The 20,196-nt window shown below is 46.7% G+C and overlaps 1 protein-coding gene and 1 long non-coding RNA gene across 13 annotated transcripts in view; one reads left to right on the forward strand and one right to left on the reverse strand.

The window, feature by feature from the left end:
* Positions 1-8,620, reverse strand: part of LOC106989512 (uncharacterized) — an 18,398-nt gene extending 9,778 nt beyond the window's left edge. For 3 of the 12 annotated variants that reach the window (XR_008293871.1, XR_003413499.2, XR_008293872.1), the window contains exons 1-4: positions 8,403-8,617; positions 7,801-7,875; positions 1,124-1,356; positions 390-472 (exon numbers count right to left, since the gene is read on the reverse strand). This is a non-coding gene — a long non-coding RNA (uncharacterized LOC106989512). Of the gene's footprint in view, positions 1-389; positions 473-1,123; positions 1,357-7,800; positions 7,876-8,402 lie in introns of all 12 variants that reach the window. The other 9 variants (XR_001432548.3, XR_001432551.3, XR_001432546.3 and 6 more) reach the window with 6 other exon arrangements.
* A 122-nt stretch (positions 8,621-8,742) lies between these two features.
* Positions 8,743-19,894, forward strand: ZNF8 (zinc finger protein 8). The gene is made up of 4 exons (XM_015087988.3): positions 8,743-8,933; positions 14,205-14,331; positions 14,630-14,725; positions 18,129-19,894. The coding sequence occupies exons 1-4, from the start codon at positions 8,868-8,870 to the stop codon at positions 19,565-19,567; spliced, it is 1,728 nt and encodes a 575-aa protein (XP_014943474.2). The 5' UTR covers positions 8,743-8,867; the 3' UTR covers positions 19,568-19,894.
* The last annotated feature ends 302 nt before the right edge of the window (positions 19,895-20,196 follow it).

Below are 20,196 nucleotides of genomic sequence, written 5' to 3' on the forward strand. Positions count from 1 at the left end.
GCACCTTCTGTCTAAAACATACCACATTCCAGACTCCCAAAAGGAAAGCAGGTGTTCAGTGTAAATCACATCGTTTGCATATTCTGGGCACAGTGAGACATGCTTATCAGTTGGGATACATACAAAACTCTAAAAGCCAAGTTGCCAGGTGTCAGCCAAGGGCCAGGCCAACCCTGAAAACGGGACTTGTAACAGGTGGAGCCTAGGCTGCCATATTAGTCTTCTTTGTGCAAGCTCTCATGCCTCTTCAAACATGAATATATTTAGCTGTATTCACAGTACCTGTTCCATTAGTAGTTCAGACTATTGCCCTGGCTGCTCAAGTGGGTAAAACACACGGTTCATATAAATCCTGCTTGAGGCTGGTTTTCAGAATCACACCTCCATACCTCAGACTTGACACTCCTTGCCATGATTCAGTTTGTAGACTCAAATCCCATTTGGATCGTTCCAGGCTTAAATGACACAGTACCTTGATAAGAAAACAAAAAAATGATATTGTCTTTTTTTCTTCTATAAATACCCTAAACATAAAACATAAATTTATGTTAAACTTTTTTTTTTTTTTTTTTTTAATGTAAGCTCTATGCCCAACATGGGGTTTGAACTCACAACTCTGACATCAAGAGTCACATGCTTTACCATAAGTCAGCTAGGTGCCCCGGTGTGTTAAACACCACTAAGAATGTTAAACATTCTTAGTAATGTTCAGGTCCAGTTTACCAGCTGCAGACATGTTGCATCATGGTATTTAATGAAGATAGCATGAGCAGAATGTTCTTGACCTAAGATGACTCTGAGATACACTAATTGTACATTTGTCCTTCTGGGGACTGTGGAAGCTTCTGATTTTCTTTCAACATCATCAGTTCTTAGCATCTTAATTCTTGAGGATGTGATGCTAAGGCTGTATGAATCCTGCCAGCTGGCTGTCAACAAATGTGCTCTGTGTATATAACATCACCCAAGAATTATTTACACTATTCATATTCATTCTTGTAGAAACAGAACTGATGGAGGAGTTCTGGATATTTAGGTCCTTGCTCCACTTTCAGGTTGCATGTTCTGTTTTCACAATCTGTCCTCTTGTCCCTGTAATCCTGGTTGCCATCCACGTACGTACCAGAGCTGTGTCTTCCTTGAGCCCCAGCCCACCGAGCTCCTTGTTGGTCTTCCTCAAATTCTCGGTGTGGAAATCACAGTGAACTTAAACTCCCATCATCATCTCAGCAGTTGATCAGCAGCAGCAGCAGCAGCAGTTGACACTTGGATCTGTCACCTCCTCCTCCACACCACTGGTGGCTGGTTGCAGATCTCACAGAGAGAAAGTCAGTCATGCTGTACAAGTGATTGTTGCTGCAGGGGATGCAGAGGGAGTCAAGACAAGGAGGCTCTGGTAACCAGCAACACCCGTCATAGCCATGATGAGCTGGACAACACCCCTTTCCCCTCCCACTCAACTGCCAACCCCAGTGGACAGAGAGCATGACTAGTAAATCAACTGTAAGCAGACATAAGCCACTGAAAGTGGGGTCTTGTTTGTTAGCTCAACAGAACCTAGTTCATCCTAATACCATCTGACATAAAAAATATGTAATTAAAAAAAATAATTCTAACCCACCCCACCTTCCACACACACACAAAATGTCAGTTCAAAGGGTAGGGCTGTTATCTGCTTCACTGCCAAACAGTTCCTGGTACATAATAGCCATTCTTGGTTCAATGAAGAAGCACTGGAGAATATCTCATCTCATCTCATCTTAACTCATCTCATCTCATCTCATCTCATCTCATCTCATCTCAACTCCAGCACTGGAAGGATGATGAAGGAAATAGAGAGGAGCAGATTTGAGGAGGAATTGTATGAGATTAAAGACTCACTAGTCATATTTGGTGACTTTTCCTTAATGAACATGCTGTGTGGCCTGAGGGACTTTTATGCCTACCTCTCTGTTCCTCAGTTCCCTCCCCTTAGATGAAGGATGTTATCCAGGTCTCACTTCCTACTGCAAAGACTGGAACTGATCTCCTGACTTCCAGAGAAGAGGTTGACACATGAGATGTTAATCTTACTCTCTCAGGGGTTGGGGATCAAGCAGTCACCCTTTGTGTGTGTGTTGGGGGGGGGGGGGTTTCAGGAACAAAGAGTGAGTTAGTGGTCAAGACTTGGCTGGAACTATGATCTCTGGAGAGGAAAATGAAGTGTCACTCCATAGAGCCATGCCAAGCTGTGTTCTCAGACATTCTCGTAAGAATCTGTCTAGTTGGAGTTGGAGAAGATGTAGATAGCTCGATGGTGGTTTCTGTGTCTCCGGCACATGTGGAAACCCTTCGCACATTGCCGGGCTCAGAGGGAGTGGGAAGGGATTGCCCTTTGTCTGCTGCACATTGAGGTCACAGATCTAGCCATCCCAGGTAGAAAACAGCTTGTTCATCGGTCCAGATTTGAGGATTCTACATCTGCCCACTTCATAGCAGGACCCTTTCCCTAACAGATCTGGGGATTCCAGTCACACTGTATCCTGATCTTGGAAACGCTCTGCTCCAAAGGGGCTGCCTCCCCCAGCAGTTTCCCTGGTGTTTGGCCACAGCTGTGCTGAACTCTCCAGAAAGATGCTCAAAGAAACCCAGCATCTTTCTCCCATGAGGTCAAGCTGTTCCTAGCTGCCAGGCAGAGGGCCCAAGCTGGGTCGGCCCCAGAGAATCTGGAACAGAGAGGGCACCCAATAAGCGCTAGATAACTAACACAGAATGATCATATAATAAGCAAATGGTCTGAAATTAGCTGGAAAAAGTAAAGCTAAGACATCCAAAGTGCTTAGAAGAAAGGATTCAAACATGGCCTAGAAGTAGATACATAGATCTAACCTAGGGAAATGCAAATTTAAAAGGCCAGTCACTGTTCCATGCCATTTGGCTTTGCAAGGATTCTTTTAAAATTGTAAAGCCCATATGTCAGAGGTTGGTGAGGGAGATACACTGATGCAGAAGTGTCAAGGGGTATAATTTCTGGAAAGACCCTGGGGTATGAAGAGCTCTACAGGGTTTCAGACCACTTGATTCAATAACCCTCTCTGTTCTGCAGAGGGATATTTTATGTTAATAAAAGGTAAAATCTACAAAGACTTTAAATGACCATGAACCTTTAGAAATGGCACTACTGAAAAATAGTAGAAATACCAGGAAAAATGGGTAAATCTACAGTACAGTCATTTGGGGAAACTTTAACATATTTCTCAGGGAAAAAATGGCTGTTTAAGTAGATAAGTGATTCACCATGAAATGATTAACAAGCTTGGCATAACAGTCACAATAGTTGTATTTACACACTCATAACACACACACACACACAATTTGTGACCAAATGGATTTTCAAACAGTTTAATACATCACTCCTTCCAAGAACTCGGTGAGCCCTCTCCAACACTGACAAAGAGTTTCTTCACATCAACAAACTTTTCTCAGTGATTGCCTTGATCATGAGCTTCTCTCTCTGTCCCCCATTCTCCATCTGGGGTCCCATTATTGGCCCATGAGGCTTTCTGGATCTGTTCACTTAGGCTATTACCTTCCATCAAAATTTCCATCTCTTTATGTTTTGTTCTGTCATGAGCTATTTCTTCTGTGGTTCTCAACAGACACTCTCCTGCAGGCCAGTTTGTCTACTGAGATTCTTAACCTAGAGTCATTTTCTCAGCCCCAGAAAGTCTCTATGCTCCAACTGGGGACCCCACTTTAAATAGATGAAGAGGAACTAATATCTCAATAAAGTTGTTAAAAATAATAAGGAAGGATCTTACATGCTTGTATGGAAAGATTTCTAGAATATTGTTTACTGAATAAAAGCAAGGTAAAATTCAATGCGTGGTAGCCACCACTTGTATAAGAGAATGAAAAAATATTTACATATATTTACTTGTGAATACATAACGTGTCTCCAGAAGGACCTACAAGAAACTAAAAATAGTAGTTGCTAGAAGTAAGGAAGTCAGTGGTGGGAGTCAAGGGAAAGAGGAAGATCTCACCAGATACCATAGTGCACCTTCTGAATTTCAAGTCATGAGAATGTATTACTTGCTTAAAAACATGTGTTTTATATTTTTAAAAACAATGATGAGGGACTGAACTAATAGGAAGGAACAAGCAGGAAAGATTTTTAGGAAGGTAAACATCCACAAGCCACAGATTCACTTTTCTAATATTATGTAACAAACATCCCAAACACAGTGGTTTAAAACAATAATTTCTTTAATTTCTTACCGTTCTATAAGTTGACTGGGTAGCTGGGTGGTTCTTTTCACTTAGGGCCTCTTGTGTGGTTTCAGGTCAACGCGATCAGGGCTGGAGACATTTGAAGGCTCAGGGTGAAGATTAAGGCTGGCGCTGGCTGCCAGGTGTGAGCTCAGCTGGGACTGTTGACTGGAGCACTGACATTAGACCCCTTCAAGTGGCCTAGGCTCCTCTCAGCATGGTGGCTGGGTTCTAAGAGAGGGTGTCCCAAGAATGAACATTCCAGGAGACCCAGGCAGAATCTGTAAAAACTTCTTATGATTTGGCCTCAGAAGTCACACATCATCACTTTTGCTACATTTTATTGCATAGTCAGTCAGGGGCAGCCCAGACAGGGGGAGGGGATATAAATCCCACCTCCTGGTGGGAAGAGACACAAAGAATTTGGGGCTATCTTAATCCACCATGGATCCTCAGTGACCCACGGAGGAGTAACAGAGAGAAAGGAATCTTTCTCAAAGAATCTTAATCGTATATCAGATTATGATATAGAAAGATGAGTAGGCTGAGGTGACATGAAGGAGGAAGCTTGGAGCACAAGAACAGCACGTATACTTTTGGACAGGTTATATTGAGGCGCCCAAGGGACATAAAGTGGAGCCGCCCAGTTTAAAATATTAGCCAAGGTAAGGAGAAAACATGATATACACCTACATAAATTTAAGTTTCACAAGACAGTTCTTTGAGCATCTAGAGTCTTGCTATATTCTGTGATCTCTGCCTGGGACACTTTCCACCGAAATATCCCCATCGCTCCCATCCAATCTCCTTTACGCCTCCCACTTGTGGATTTTCCCTCTTCAGAAAGTGGATTTTCAGGCACATAGAGGAATGGTGTGAGAATGCTCTAAAAGGGTTTTAAAAAAGATTTTTTTTTTAATGTTTATTTTTGAAGGAGAGAGAGCGTGAGTGGGGGAGGGGCAAAGAGAGAAGGAGACACAGAATCCGAAGCAGGTTGCAGGCTTTGAGCCATCAGCACACAGCCTAATGCAGGGCTTGAATCCACAAACTGTGAGATCATGACCTGGGCCAAAGTTGGACGCTTAACCGACTGAGCCACCCAGGTGCCCCCTAAAAGGGTTTTAAAAAGAAAGATGTGGGGGCACCTGGGTGGCTCAGTTGGTTGAGCATCTGACTTCAACTCAGGTCATGATCTCACAGTTCATGAGTTCAAGCTCCATATTGGTCTCTGTGCTGACAGCTCAGAGCCTGGAGCCTGCTTCAGCTTCTGTGTCTCCCTCTCTCTCTGCCCCTCCCCTATTTATGCTCTCTCTCTTAAAAATAAATAAACATTAAAAATGTTTTAAACATTAAAAATAAATTATCATCCAAAAGCTATTTGGTCAAAGAGGAAAATAATAAAATAAGTAAGTAAAATAAAAAATAATCTGATTTTGTTTAGACAAAAAAATAATATACTCCATATCAAAACCAGAAGAATACATACAAAATTATTATCAAAGCATGCTTTCATTTGTTTAATGTTTATTTCTTAAAGGTTTTCAACAAAAGAATTTTTTTAATTTTTTAATGTTTATTTATTTTTGACAGAGAGAAAGAGATAGAGAGAGAGAGAGCAGGGGAAGGGCAGAGAGAGAAAGGGACAGAGGATCCAAAGCTGGCTCCAGACTCTGAGCTGTCAGCACAGAGCCCAGCGCGGTGCTTGAACTCCCCACGGGGCTTGACCCAAGCTGAAGTTGGACGCTCAACCAACTGAGCCACACAGAAACCCTGAGAATGCTTTTTTTTTAAAAAAATTTAGTTATTTATTTTGAGAGACAGACAGCAGGAATCAGGGAAGGGCAGAAAGAGAGAGAGGGAGAGAGAGAATCCCAAGCAGGCTCCGCACCACCAGCACAGAGCCCAATGCGGGGCTCAAACTTACAAACCATGAGATCATAACCTAAGCTGAAACCAAGAGTCAGTAGGATGTTTAACTGACTGAGCCACCCAGGTACCCCAATGTTTATTTATTTTTGAGAGAGAGAGAGAGAGAGAGAGAGAGAGAGCTTCAGCATGAGCAGGGGAGGGACAGAGCGGGGGACAGAGGATCCAAAGTGGGCTCTGTGCTGACAGCAGAAAGCCCAACGCAGGTCTCGAACTCATGAGCCCTGAGATCATGACCTGAGCCAAAGTCGGATGCTTAACCGACTGAGCCACCCAAGTGCCCCTGGTGTCTTTATAAAAAGAGGAAAATTCGAGACAGACGTGCACACAGGGAGAAGTCATATGAAGATGAAGGCAGAGATCTACAAGCCAATGGATACCAAAGATTGCTGGGATACCACCAGAAGCTGAGAAAAGAGGGATTGAGCAGAGTATCTCTCTCATGCCCTCAGAAGGACCAAACCATATCAAAACCTTGATCTCTTGTAGCCTCCATAATTGAGACAATACATTTTTCTTATTTAAGTCACCCAGTTTGTGGTACTTTTTTATGGTAGCCCTAAAAAACAAATACAACATTTTGTTTTTGTTTTGTTTGTTTTTTTTTTCAAAACCCCCACTTTATGGAAAATAACTACAGTTTCCAAAACAAGTAAATATTAGTGACTAGTGTTGCATTATATTTTTGCAAATCTCTTTAATGTCTGGCAGTTGGGTTTCCATAGCTGCTTGTGCCTTTGAGACTTGCAGAGTCTCAGTACTCTTAGTACTCTCAGTTCAGTCCTAACCTCTTCAGTAGGAGACAACTGGACTCTGGCATGGCTTCTAGCAGCACAATGCTGTGTCCCTAGAAAGACACCATCCTCCCAGTGAAATGCCTGCTGACTGCCTCCCTGAGAAATGCTGCCAGGAGAATTTGCTGTTTGTTCTGGTGAACACCCAAGGATAGCTCCTGACCTCCTCTTCTTATAGCATTTACTAAAAAAGAGCATAGAACTGAATTCTTTCTGTCTGAGATGTCTGTGTACATCCTACAACTCAGAGTCTTTTTTAGGGAAAGTTTCCTTTGAAACAGAATGGTCAGAAAGGAGAGGGCTGCTGTCTCTAGTCTCTGTGGGAGGGTAGAACCCTAACTTTGATAATCACCAGGCAACAGCACACTGGCTCAATCATATTTACACTGACCAACACTTTGTAGTTTTCCACATGAGTCCTGCTCTCTCCCCCTTCTGATTCCCTTATTCTTCTTTAAAAGGCCCAGTCACCTCTGCACAAATGCAAGTGGGGTTTAGTGCTCTCCCCCACTGTCAGCAGTTACTGAATAAAATCTGTTTTCACCATGTTAATCAATGTCCATTTTGTTTATCTTTAACACTATCATTCTGTTGCAGTATTACACATCCAGAAGTCTCTGGAAAACTCTATTGTACATTCGTGAGAAAATGGGAGTGGGGGGAAAAGCTATTATTATGAACTCATGGGTTTTTTTCCTTCCTTTTCAAGTTTTTATTTAAATTCTGGTTAGTTAACATATATGGTAAAATTTGTTTCAGGTGAGGTGTAGAATTTAGTGATTCATCAGTTACATATAACACTCAGTGCTGAACTTAGTTTTGAACTCACCAACTCACAGGATCTCAGGAAGCTCCAGGGTGTCCCTGGCCCACACTTTGAGAACTACTGCAACAGACAAACGTCCTATAATATAACCAAGGAGAAAACAAAAATATAAGTAGTAGAAAATTAAAAATTGAAACAATAGGGAAACATCATGCATTGAAACTTCAGCACTATTAGAACCAGGAGGAAAGTTGTGCCCAGTGACTCATTCCACATAAATACATGGGGCTGCTCTAAGATAACAGACTCAACCCTCCCTCATCTTTTCCACCCTTTTGGGGCTGCTGCAGAGAGGAAGGCTATACTTCCTCCTGGGACTTCTCTGCCCACCGAGAAAGGAATACTGCCTGGAAATTGTGTGGGAACCCAGCAGTGGCCACATTCAGTCTCCCGGAGACTGCCTGATTCATGGTTCCCACAGCAGCTCCTGCCCTCTGCTCAAGTCAGTGAAGATGCCTGACAAATGCCCCTCCTGGTGCTGCTGACCCCTGCCGCGCTGGGCACTGGGCGGGGTGGCAAGGGAGATGCCCAGCATTGCCAGCTAGGACGCGCAGGCCCCGGGTCTCAAAGCAGGGCACCCCACTCCCGCGTGGACAGACGCGCACCTTCAATGGGGGCTGGAGGAGCAAAGGCCACCTAGGCGCCGCGGACGCGCGCAGACACGAACCCCCAGCTGCCAGGCTGGGAGGACGGACGGCCCCTAGCACCAGGGTCCCCTCAGAGCCCGCCCCGGCGCCACAGCCCTCGGCGGCCCCCGGCCGCCGCCGCCCGCCCGGCAAGCCTCGCGGGGGTCTGCGGCAGGAGCGCCCCCAGTGGCCGGAGGCCCGAAGGAAGGACAGTCCCATTGGCCCGAAGCCAGAAGGCTCTCATTGGTCGAAGGTTCGACGAACAGAGGTTTCCATTGGTCAGGCTCTGAGGCACGCCGCACGGCCTTCTGGGAGTTGTAGTTGCAGCGTCACCAGCGCGGCCGCCATTGTCCCGCGGGCGGCGAGTGGAGTGGTCCCTGAGGCGGGGGCTGCTCTCGGGTTTACCGCCGCTTCGGGCTCCTGTTCTCGACCTGTCGGTCCAGGATGAACCCCGAAGAGGAAGCGACAGCACTGGAGATGGCTACAGGGCTGCCAGCGGAATGGCTTCAGGTAAAGTAATAATAATAACGATTGCAGCGGGTCCAGCGTCTCCCGCAGGTATTGGCCCTTTAACCCTGGCAGCGCACGGTGAGCAGGGCCCGGGCCTTATCCCCCTTTACACATGAGAAAACTGAGGCGCAGTTCAGGGCGCGCTGACTGGCCCGACTGGTGAGGGTGGAGTTTGGATTCGAACCCGGGCCATCAGGTCCCCCAGTGCGCATGCTCCCCTAGTACGCCAGTTTCCTTGTTCTGGGATGGGGCTTAGTATCATTTCCTAGGACCAGGCTGGCCCGGCTCCCGCCGATTGCTTTCCCCGCGAAGGCCATCTGCCATGTGATGGTGTCAGTGGAGCGCCGAGATGGCAGGTATTTCCGAATAGAAATGCTTTAATTCACGGAGCCAGCAAACACTCCCCGAGAGCCCTGCTCCGCGAGGCCCCTGGCCAGGGGGCTGGACACAACCCCTGAGGATGATGACAGGTCACCAGGCACGGCATAACTGGGGCGGGAGCGACTACCGGGGCTCCTTCCCAGCACCGCTCCCTCGCGGGGGCTGTGGGCGAATTGCACACTGGGCGGTCCGTGCCTGCAAGGCCATCTGGGAAGGTGCCTGTTTCAAAGATCCTGCAATTGTAGACAAAGTGGCCGCTCCCTGTGTTCTCCATAAAGTGCTGTCTCCACGTGGCAGAAACCAAAAATAATTCATAATTCCTGAAGCTCCGCATCTTTGAAATTCTGGACTTACTGTGTTTTGTTGTTGTTTACCAGGATTTGCATTATTTCAGATTTTGTATGCAAAGTGAGATTATTGATAACCTTAGATTTGCATGTTTTCAGATATGTGTTATGCACATTTGCATTAAATCACACTTTAGTGGGGCGCCTGGGTGGCTCAGTCGGTTAAGTGTCCGACTTCAGCTCAGGTCACGATCTCACAGTCCGGGAGTTCGAGCCCCGTGTTGGGCTCTGGGCTGATGGCTCAGAGCCTGGAGCCTGCTTCCGATTCTGTGTCTCCCTCTCTCTCTGCCCCTCCCCCGTTCATGCTCTGTCTCTCTCTGTCCCAAAAATAAATAAACGTTAAAAAAAAATTTAAAAAAAAAAACTTAAAAAAAAAATCACACTTTAGTGGGGCACCTTGGTTGAACATCTTTTTTTTTTTTTAATTTTGTTTGTTTTTATTTATTTTTGAAAGACAGAGGATGAGCCGGGAAGGGGCATTGAGAAAGGGAGACCCCGAATCTGAAGCAGGCTCCAGGCGCTGAGCTGTCAGCACAGAGCCCAACGCGGGGCTCGAACTCACAGACCGTGAGATCATGACCTGAGCCATAACCGACTGAGCCACTCAGAGGGTCTGACTCTTGAGCTCAGCTGGGGTCTTGATCTCTTGGTGGTGAATTTGCCTCCAGCTGGGCATGTGAAGCCTACTTTGAAAGAGAAAAAAAATCACACTTTGGTCTGCAGTGGATGGAGGGGGTGGGGCAGGGAATGAGCAATGTCAGTGTAAAACAGTAATTAAGGCAGTCAAAACAGATTTTATTCAGAAACTATTGCAATAGAGGGAAAGAGACTTCAGTATAGAAGTGGACTCAATTCCAAATACAATAAGTAAAAGTGGGAATTTCTAGCTGGGTTCTGGGGTGCGTATAATTCTTGCCAAACTGACCTAGGGATTCTTGCTGAAGCAGGCTAAGTGATCAGATATTACCTGAAGGATTCTGTGGGATGAGGACTTTGAAAAGATACAGAGAGTAATTAGATATGGTGGGTGGGGATTCTGACTAAACCAACTCTTTCTTTTTTTTTTTCTGACTAAACCAACTCTTAAGAAACTGGGTGATGCAAAGTGGACATAGAAGCCCAGAGGTCAAGGCCTAGTTGAGAAAAGGGTTCAGAGGAACGAGACTCTCTCAAGGAGAGTCTGTCAGCAGTAAGATAAAGTGTATTAGTTATCTGTTGCATGTAACCCAAAACCTAGTGGTCTAGAACAACAATATATATTACCTCAATTCTGATAGCAGGAATCCTTGAATGATTTAGCTGGTGGTTCCAGCCTCGGCCCATGAGGTTACCATCAAGATATCAGTGTGGACTGCTGTCATCTGAGACTTGACTGGGGTTGGAGGATCCACCTCCAAGACAGTTCACTCACATGACAGTCCCTCCCCATGTGGGCCTCTCTGTGGAGCTGCTTGAGTGTCCTCACAACATGGCATCTGGCTTCCCAAAGAGGAAGTGGTCCAGGAGATGGCAAGGTAGAAGCCCCAATGCCTTTTGTGCCCTGGGGTTAGAATTTACACACTCATTGGTACGGTATCCTATTGGTTGCCCAACCCTATTGGTTATCAAACCTGCACAGTATAGGAGGGGACTGCATAACTACACAAGGACTGGGGACCACTGGAGGCCATCTTGGAGGCTTGCCACCACAGGAGGCAAGGAAGTCGAGGGCGTTGAGGTCCAGTGTATAGCTTTCTGTGGCTGCCGTAACAGAGTACTAAAGACTTGGTGGCTTAAAGCAATACACATTTATTCTTACAGTTCTGGAGGTAAGAAGCCTGAGATCAGTTATACTGGGCAGAGCCACCCCTGGAGGATCTAGGGGAGAATCGGTTTCCTCACCTTTTCTAGCTCTAGTGGCTGTAGTCCTTGTATTCCTTGGCTAATGGCCCTTTGTCTGTCTTCAAGGCCAGCAGCATGGCATCTAGCCATAGTGGTCACATTGCCTTTTGTCTTCTGTAGTTAAATCTCCCTCCACCTTCTTAGAAGGACATTTGTGATTGCATTTAGGGCCCACCTGGATAATCCAGGATAATTTCCCCATTTAAAAATCCTTAATCAAATTCACAGAATCCCTTTTGCCATTTATGGTAACATTCACCAGCTCCAGAAACTAGGACCTGGGTATCTTTGGAGGCCATTACTCAGTCAACCATAGCCAGGCTGAAAGAGGCCATCCTGTACCCAAAGGTGAAAAGGAGCCATTCAAGATTTTTTAAAGCAAGTATAGCTTGGGTTTGAGAAAAAAACATTAAAGCATCTGGGAAGGGGGTAGGAGAAATACGGAGAGCTAACTAGGATGCGGGGAGGGGGCCAGTGACCAGGTGCTGGATGATGCCAGGGTGGCCTGGTCAGCTGTGGGAGTGTGTGGAGTAAAGGAGTCTGATAGCCCATCTCTCCAGGCACCAGTAGTGCAGAACAAGAGGAGAGCCACAGGGGTCTGAGGTGGAGCAGCAGAGAGGGCCATGAAAAAGCAAGGAATGGGCTCCTGCTAGAATTCCAGGAGGAGACATGGAGGACTCATGTAATGCCATGGCTCTTATGGCCTGGAGAGATCAGTACTCAGTGGGCCTGGCGCCTGGGCTGTTATTGAGGACCCATGCAGAGTGGGTGATAGTTGAGGGGGCGAGGCAGGGAAGGCAGGAGGCACAGGGAGCATGTATCAGAGCTGGAGGACCTGAGTGGGATATGAGGACACGGGGACAAGAACAGAGACTTCTGTTCCCAACCAAAGGGTTCTCATGCTTCCTGAACAATTTTTGTCACAGCTGTATGCCACCTGTACTATAATTTCTTTAAAATTTTAAAGCCTTCTTGTGTTTTTCTTAACATACCCCTTTATAATTGAGGTATTTAGTAAGTGATTGTGATTTGCATTTCCCTGGTAGCTATTGATATTGAGCATCTTTTCAAGTGCTTATTCAGTATTTGTATATTTTATATTTTCTTTGAAGAAATACCTATTTAGGTCCTTTGCCCTTTTTAATTGTGTTGTCATTATTATTGAGTTGTAAGAGTCCTTTATATTTTCCAGATACAAGTCACATACAAGATTTGTGATTTGCTATTATTATTTCCCAGTATGTGGATATTTTTTTTACTTTATTTTTTTAATTAATTTATTTTTTTTAATTTGAGAGAGAGAGAGAGCACGAGTGGCGAAGAGGGGCAGAGGGAGAGAGAAAATCCTAAGGAGGCTCCATGCTTAGCAAGAGCCCAAGGTGGGGCTCTATCCCACAACCCTCGGATATTCACCTGAGCCGAAACCAGGAGTCAGATACTGAACCAAGTGAGCCACCCAGGTTTCCCTCTTTTCATTTTCTTGATAGTGTCCTTTGAAGCACAACAATTTTTAATGTTGATGAAGTCCAACTTACTTATTTTTTTCTTTTGTTGCTTGTGCTTTTGCTGTCAGATTCTAAGAACTCTTCACCAATCCAAGATTGTGAAGATTCATTACTATATTTTCTTCTAAGAGCTTAATAGTTTTAGCTCTTACATTTGTCTTTTATCCATTTTGAGTTAATTTTCTATATGGTGTGAAGTAGAGGACCGATTTTATTCTTTTGCATCTTGTCCTGTAGAAAGTGTTTCACAACCACTTATTCCCCATCACAGCCCCCAAGGAATGATTCTTTGTAAACAGGGAAGCATGGCAATAGAAGTGGTTACCTGCTCTATGCTTCTTGAGGAAGAAGTAGCAGAGTCAAAACTCAGATCCAGAAATATCTAGCTTCTGACAGTGGCCACACCGAGCCCACAGAAGGGTTTCATTTGTAGGACATGTTTTAGATACGTTGCATCAACTTACAAAAATTAAAAGTTTCATTTAAAAATGTGGCCTAATTTTCAGCTACTCACTAGATATGGGCAGTTCTGACCATATGAGGCCTGAATTTCCCCCATGATCAGTTGGTTCTGAGTCCCAGCTGCCCCTTCAAATAGGGTATATATTACCCATCATCTGCAGTGTCACCTCTCACAGGTTAAGTACCCTTGTAGGCTCTTCCAGTAGCCCACTTCAGTCTTTGATGAGCCTGCCTGGTCCCTGAAGATAGGTGAGTTTCCGACTCCAACTATAAACCCCTCTTTTCAGGTAGGATAATGAGTCTTGCCTTGAATCTGAGAGTTATTTAATGTATCAGTTAGATGTTACTATGTAAGAAACTATCCTAAAGGTTAGTAGCTTAGACAAGTAACTGTTTCTTTAACCCACAGATCTGCATGTCAGCAATTTCTGTTTGCACCTGCACCTGTCTGAGATCAGTTGTAGGTCAGCTGTGGGTGGCTTCCATCTTGCTGGGATACTTTCATATGCCCTCACTGTACAACCTAAATGTGACAGTCCAGTAGGTGCCCAGTGAGACCTGACTTGGCATTATTCAGAATGTGTACTCTCTCAGGACACTGGCCTGCCCATCTTCTGCTTCTCCATTCCTCCTTCTCTTCCTAAGAGCACTGACGGGGGCAGTCCAGCTGATCAAGAGTGTGTGTGATATTTCAGGAGCCGGTGACCTTCCGGGATGTGGCTGTGGACTTCACCCAAGAAGAGTGGGGACAGCTGGGCCCCGCCCAGAGGACCCTCTACCGTGATGTGATGCTGGAGACCTTTGGGCATCTGCTCTCTGTGGGTAAGGCCTGCTTCCCCAGCTGATGATTGGATTCCTACAGTGACTTATTTTTTATGGGTTATAGGTCATAGGGCCTCTGGTATGAGGACTTGATCTTGGGCTGGGGGACAGGGATCTTGCATTCTCATTCCTTGTGGTACATACAGGCAGGAGGAGGTTTCTGCCCTTTTCTGTCCCAATGCAAAGCCGTCACCTTATTGTGAGATGTCCTCATGCCCTATCAGGAGTGTAGGGCTGGATTCTGAGCTGGTTCTTTCTGTGGCAGGTCCCCACATCCTGTGTCTTTCCCTTGTTCCAGGGCCTGAGCTTCCAAAACCTGAAGTCATCTCCCAACTGGAGCAAGGGGCTGAGCTGTGGGCAGCGGAGAGAGGAATTGCCCAGGGTCACTGTCCAGGTGAGAAGCTGCCAAGTGGGAACTCCTAATGGGAGCAGCCCAAGAGGCGACTACAGATGTGCTGCTTGGAAAGGGTGGTGTGTCAGGGTCCCCAAGACCCCAAAGAGCCAGTGATTACAGCGAAAGAATATAGAGGAAAGTCGGCAAGGAGAAAAGGCAGATGGGGTGAAGTCCAGAAGCCAGCCAAGATTCCACAGTTCCTTCCTAGTAGAGTCACACTGTACATGCGTAGTTCCCACAGTAGTGAGTTGTGACGACACATGAGGAATGCTAGCTCCCAGGGAAGCTTGTTAGAGGCTCAGTGCCAGGGTGTTTTATTGGGCGCTGGTCACTTAGGCACCCTGTGCCTGGCACAGACCAAGATTCCAGACTCGCAGGAGAGAGCAGGTGTTCACCGTAAACCATACTGTGGGCACAGTTTGGGCACAGCGAGCCACTCTTATCAGTTAGGGTGGTGGGAACTCTCTTGAAATCCAAATTCCCACACACAGCCCAGGGCCAGTCTCAAAACTGGCCCCTCTACGGATGGTAGCCTTAGGCCTGCCCTATTAGCTTTTCTCTGTGTAGGAGGTCTGCGCCCTGCTCCTGTGTTCTCTGTTCTTCTCATCCGGGCTCTCCCTTCTCTGAGCAGAGACCATCTGCCTCTCCTCCAGTGGTCAGAATCCCACCCTGTCCTCCCTTTCATGTTCTCTCTTGCACCTCAGTGTGCCCTTGCCACAGGATCATTTCTAACGTGTGAACTTGCTCTCCATCTTCTCCATTTTAATCTTTCATGTCCAGATTCTGTAAACCTGTTCTCCACACCCTTGTGTTCTCTCAGCAACAAGGATCGTATTCAGCTCTAAATATCTGAAACCTGGGCTAGAGTACTCAAAAAAAGAAGCAATTTTTTTCACAAAGCAGCCACTGCTGCCTCTGACTCAGTATTCAGTGGCAAGGCTTATGGTTCTGATTCTTCTGGCCTTTCCTTGAGGTTATGGCAGGGATCCAGCAGCTCTGGCCATCACATCTGTGCTCCAGGCAGGGGGTGTGGATGTGGGAAGAATAGTGCCAGTAACATTTCACCCCTTTTATCTGAATGAACTCCAGATTTCGTCCTTTGAGGTCTCCTTGGTCAGGACTGGGTCATATCTACCTGCCCTTATGCCACTAGGGAGTCTGGAAAGGAGGCCTAGATTGTCATAATTGGCTTATGCCTGTCACAATCCCTTCTCTGGGACTGGTGCATTGGTACCCTGAAGTGCGTTGGAAGAAGTAGGCTATGACAGTGGGATACACGGCCAGCAGTACCTGCTGCTCAGCCTCTGACACCACCCAGGGCTTTTTGACCTGCAGGGAATCACATGTACCTCCACAATGAGGTGTAGCCTATTACCCGAGGGCAAGGGTGAATCTGCAGCAGATGCAGAAGTACCATGTCTCCTCTGAGGCAAAAGAGCCTGAAGTGCCCCACACGTTTGACATCCTCCAGTCCCCAGTGCTGGCCTGCACCTCCAGGCCCTGAGCTAACTCCTACCAGGCTAGTCCCCTTCTGGATGCCATGGTCCCCAGCGGACCATAAATTTCACCATGTAAAACGTACAATTTAGTGGTTTTGAGTATATTCACAGATTATACCCATCACCACTGTCAAGTTCGAGGACACTTTAATGGCTCCAAAGTCACCAATTAGCAGTACCATGATTTGTTTCTACCCATATAACACTTGTGACACCAAATGTGTAGGGTTTTTTCCACACCAACAAACCGTTCTCCAACTCTCCAGTTACTAGCTGGGTGTCCAACAATTAAGTCCAATTCTGACACTATCTACCTGGAGTTAGTGTAGACCCCACAGCCTGAGGACTCTGTCTCTTAAGAATGCCTCCACTTCAGATGCCAGTTGACACGTCAGGGCACCCCATACCTCTGACTGACGAGCTATAAATCAGGGGTTCCCATGACCCTCTCCTTAGGTTCAGTAATTTGCTTTTATAGCTCACAGAACTCAGGGACACTATTTATTACTGGTTTATTATAAAGGATAAAATGAACAGCCAGATATCAGGGGTTGGGGTCTGCTGGCTCTGCAGCTGAAGGAAAGGGCCATGGAATGTAGTCAGTCTTGTGAAGCTGGAAATGGCACGGAAACAGATTCTCTCCTAGAGCAGCCAAAAATCATCCAGCCCTGCTGATACCTTGACTTGGGACTTCTGACCTCAGAACTGTAAGAGAAGTGTGGTCTCTTAAGGTGATACGTTTGCAGCACGTTGTTAGAGCAGCTACAGGAAGCTGATACCCTTGCCTTCGCTGCACTGTAAGAAAGTGGGGAGCCCGCCTGCCTGCATGCAGTTCTTGTTCTGGAGGATTCTGCGACCTGGGCTGGTCCTCCCAAGGTGTCCTACAGACATGAGGGTACCTCTACTTGGGTATCTGACCTACCAAACTTCGGTTTTCTAAAACTGAGCTCCTTGTCTGCCTCCCAAGCCTGCTCCTTCGATGGTTTGCTCAGTATCTATTTCCCTGGCTCCTGAGGACTGGGCTTTTCATGTGTTGGGGTTGCAGTTTCTCCCCATCATCAGGGGCCAGACAGTGAGTATTTTAGGCTGTGTGGGCTAAGTATACTCACTATTTGTTTTCTGTTCTCTCTGAAACAAATTACCATAAACTTAGCAGTTTAAAACAACACCCAATCATTATCTCACATTTCTGTCAGTCCTGACTGGTTTGTCTGCTCCAGGTCTCACAAGACTAAAGTCAAGGTCCTGACTGGGCAGGGAACTCAGAGAGAATCCAATTCCAGGTGTGGTCAGACAGAATGCAGGTCTGTGTGACCATAGGATTGAGGCTCCTGTTTCCTTTGAGACTGTTGCAGAGGAGTTGTTCTCAGGAAGTGCACCCATTTCCCGACTGAAGTCCTCCTGTGCAGCCAGCCTCTCCCTTTTACCTCCTTCTGCTTTTAAGGGCTCTGGGGGCCACTTCAGGCCCATCCTGATAACCCAGCATCATCTCCCTATTTTAAGGCTTCAGGTCAGCTGATAAGTCACCTGCCAAGTCCCTTCATAGCAGTACCTAGATGAGTGCCTGATTGCACAGCCAGGGACATCTTTAGAATTCTGCTTCTGTCATACACCCTTCTCTTTTTTTCCTGCAGCCCTTAAAAACAAAAAGTACTCGTAGTTGGGGGCTGTAGTCTGCCAGCCCCTTGTCTAAGGCCAGTGCCTGGGCCTGTGGCAGGTACTTGGGAGATTTTTGTCGAACGAATGAAAGCATGAGACTGTTTCTGCAGATGAGGCACTTGGTGTCTGCACAGGAGCAGAACTGAGATTTTCCTAGAGGTGGGAGGAGCAGTAAGGATGGAGGCCCAGCGTGTCCTCTCTGTGTTTTTTCCGCCAACTCCCTCAGCTCTTTGGTACTCTTTTAGGCTGGGAACCTGGACCCGAAAGCCAAGCGTCACCCAAGAAGCAGGGCCTTCTTGAGGAGGAGCCATCCCATGTTGCGGAAAGGGAAGGCTTCCTGAGGGACACTCCCTGTCCCACCACACTAGGGAAACACTGGGAACGTGAGCGCCAGGTACAGGTGCCTGAGAAGGAACAGGATAATTTGAGGCGATTGGAAGTTAGCCTTGAGGAAGTACCAGTTCAAGATAAAAGCTATGAAAGTTTCAGACCTGGGGAAAACAGTGTCCTGAATGCAAACCCAGATCCATCCTCGGAGACTTCTAGGAGAGACTATCTCTGTGCTTACGACTCACAGGCTATAAACTCGGAAGGTAACTCAAGCTCAGTCCAGCAGACAGGCTCCTCCGGCAAAGGGCCGTGTGACAGCAGTGACTGTAGCAAAGCTTCCAGTCAGGCCATTCCCATTACAGAACTCACCCGAAGCCAAGTACAGGATAAACCCTACAAATGTACAGACTGTGGGAAGTCGTTTAATCATAACGCACATCTCACAGTGCATAAGAGGATTCACACGGGAGAGAGGCCTTATATGTGCAAAGAGTGTGGGAAAGCCTTCAGCCAGAACTCCTCCCTGGTTCAGCATGAGCGAATCCACACGGGAGACAAGCCCTATAAATGTGCTGAGTGTGGGAAGTCTTTCTGCCATAGCACACACCTTACTGTCCATCGGAGAATTCACACCGGAGAGAAACCCTATGAATGTCAGGACTGTGGGCGGGCCTTCAACCAGAACTCCTCCCTGGGCCGGCATAAGCGGACACACACCGGGGAGAAGCCATACACTTGCAGCGTGTGTGGGAAGTCCTTCTCACGGACCACGTGCCTCTTCCTGCATCTGAGGACACACACAGAGGAGAGGCCCTATGAGTGCAACCACTGTGGGAAGGGCTTCAGGCACAGCTCCTCCCTGGCCCAGCACCAGCGAAAGCATGCTGGGGAAAAGCCTTACGAGTGCCGCCAGAGGCTGATCTTCGAACAGACGCCAGCTCTGACGAAGCATGAGTGGGCAGAAGCCCTCGGCTGTGACCCACCTTTGAATCCAGATGAGAGGGCTCACCGAAGCGACAGGCCTTTTAAGTGTAATCATTGTGGGAAATGTTTTATTCAGAGCTCGCACCTCATCCGACACCAGATAACTCACACCAGAGAGGAGTCCCAGGGCCGGAACCGGCGACGGCTTGAGCAGTCCTTTGCCCGGGGCTCACACCTTGCCCGGCATCAGCACACACACTCCAGCGAGAACCCTGGGGGTGGGACAAAGGCAGGACAACCCTCGAGCCGAGCGCTTGCCTTGTTTGACATCCATGAAATCATGCAAGAAAAAAACCCGGTTCACGTCATTGGGGTTGAAGAGTCTTCCATGGGTGCTTCTGTGTTATTTGACATCAGAGAATCCTCGTAGGAGAGAAACTCTACAGATGACTTTTGAACCACAGGTACAAAAATGTGGTAAGTCCACATAGTGCATTCACAGAAAGGGGGACTGGGGGTAGAAACGTCTAAAGCGACCTCTGATTCTTAAAGAAATGGTGCTTCCCAAATACTGGAGATTGATGGTTCTCAAATCTGCCAAGCCCAGTGCCCCCTTTAACCACACGTGTTTTGTGCTGTTCCCGCTATTACTGCAAAATGAATTCATAGGTAATGTAACCCACACACATGTACTGTAAAAAATCGATATACGGCCCCTTTTTGTAAAGCATAATTAAAACAAAAGTAATTTATGGTAGAGTGATGTGGACTGAGTTGGTGCGGTATCTCTCCACGTGACTGTGGGCCATTGTGCCTGAACACCTACCTGGGGCATTGCCAGTGCCGTCTGGCATATGGGATATGGTATTGGTCATGGAAATAGTCCGAGTGGCATTCCTGTATGGGATGTGATTTTTCCTAAGTGGTGACTAACTCTTGGAAAAGTTTTGGACAAAACAAAATACCATTGCATTTCTGGAAAATTCTGTATAAAATTCTAAGCGTGCAGGGTTAATTTGTGTTTCTATGTGAAGTTGACTTAGGATCTCAGTTCACACA

This window comes from Acinonyx jubatus, chromosome E2 (assembly GCF_027475565.1).
Source record: "Acinonyx jubatus isolate Ajub_Pintada_27869175 chromosome E2, VMU_Ajub_asm_v1.0, whole genome shotgun sequence".
NCBI classification, from domain to species: Eukaryota; Metazoa; Chordata; class Mammalia; order Carnivora; family Felidae; genus Acinonyx; species Acinonyx jubatus.

Coding starts and splice junctions, on each gene's coding strand:
- ZNF8 (XM_015087988.3), top strand. CDS start 8,868: ATGAACCCCGAAGAGGAAGCGACAGCACTGGAGATGGCTACAGGGCTG. Junction 14,332..14,629: donor TGGGCATCTGCTCTCTGTGG/GTAAGGCCTGCT, acceptor CCCTTGTTCCAG/GGCCTGAGCTTCCAAAACCT. Junction 14,726..18,128: donor TGCCCAGGGTCACTGTCCAG/GTGAGAAGCTGC, acceptor GTACTCTTTTAG/GCTGGGAACCTGGACCCGAA.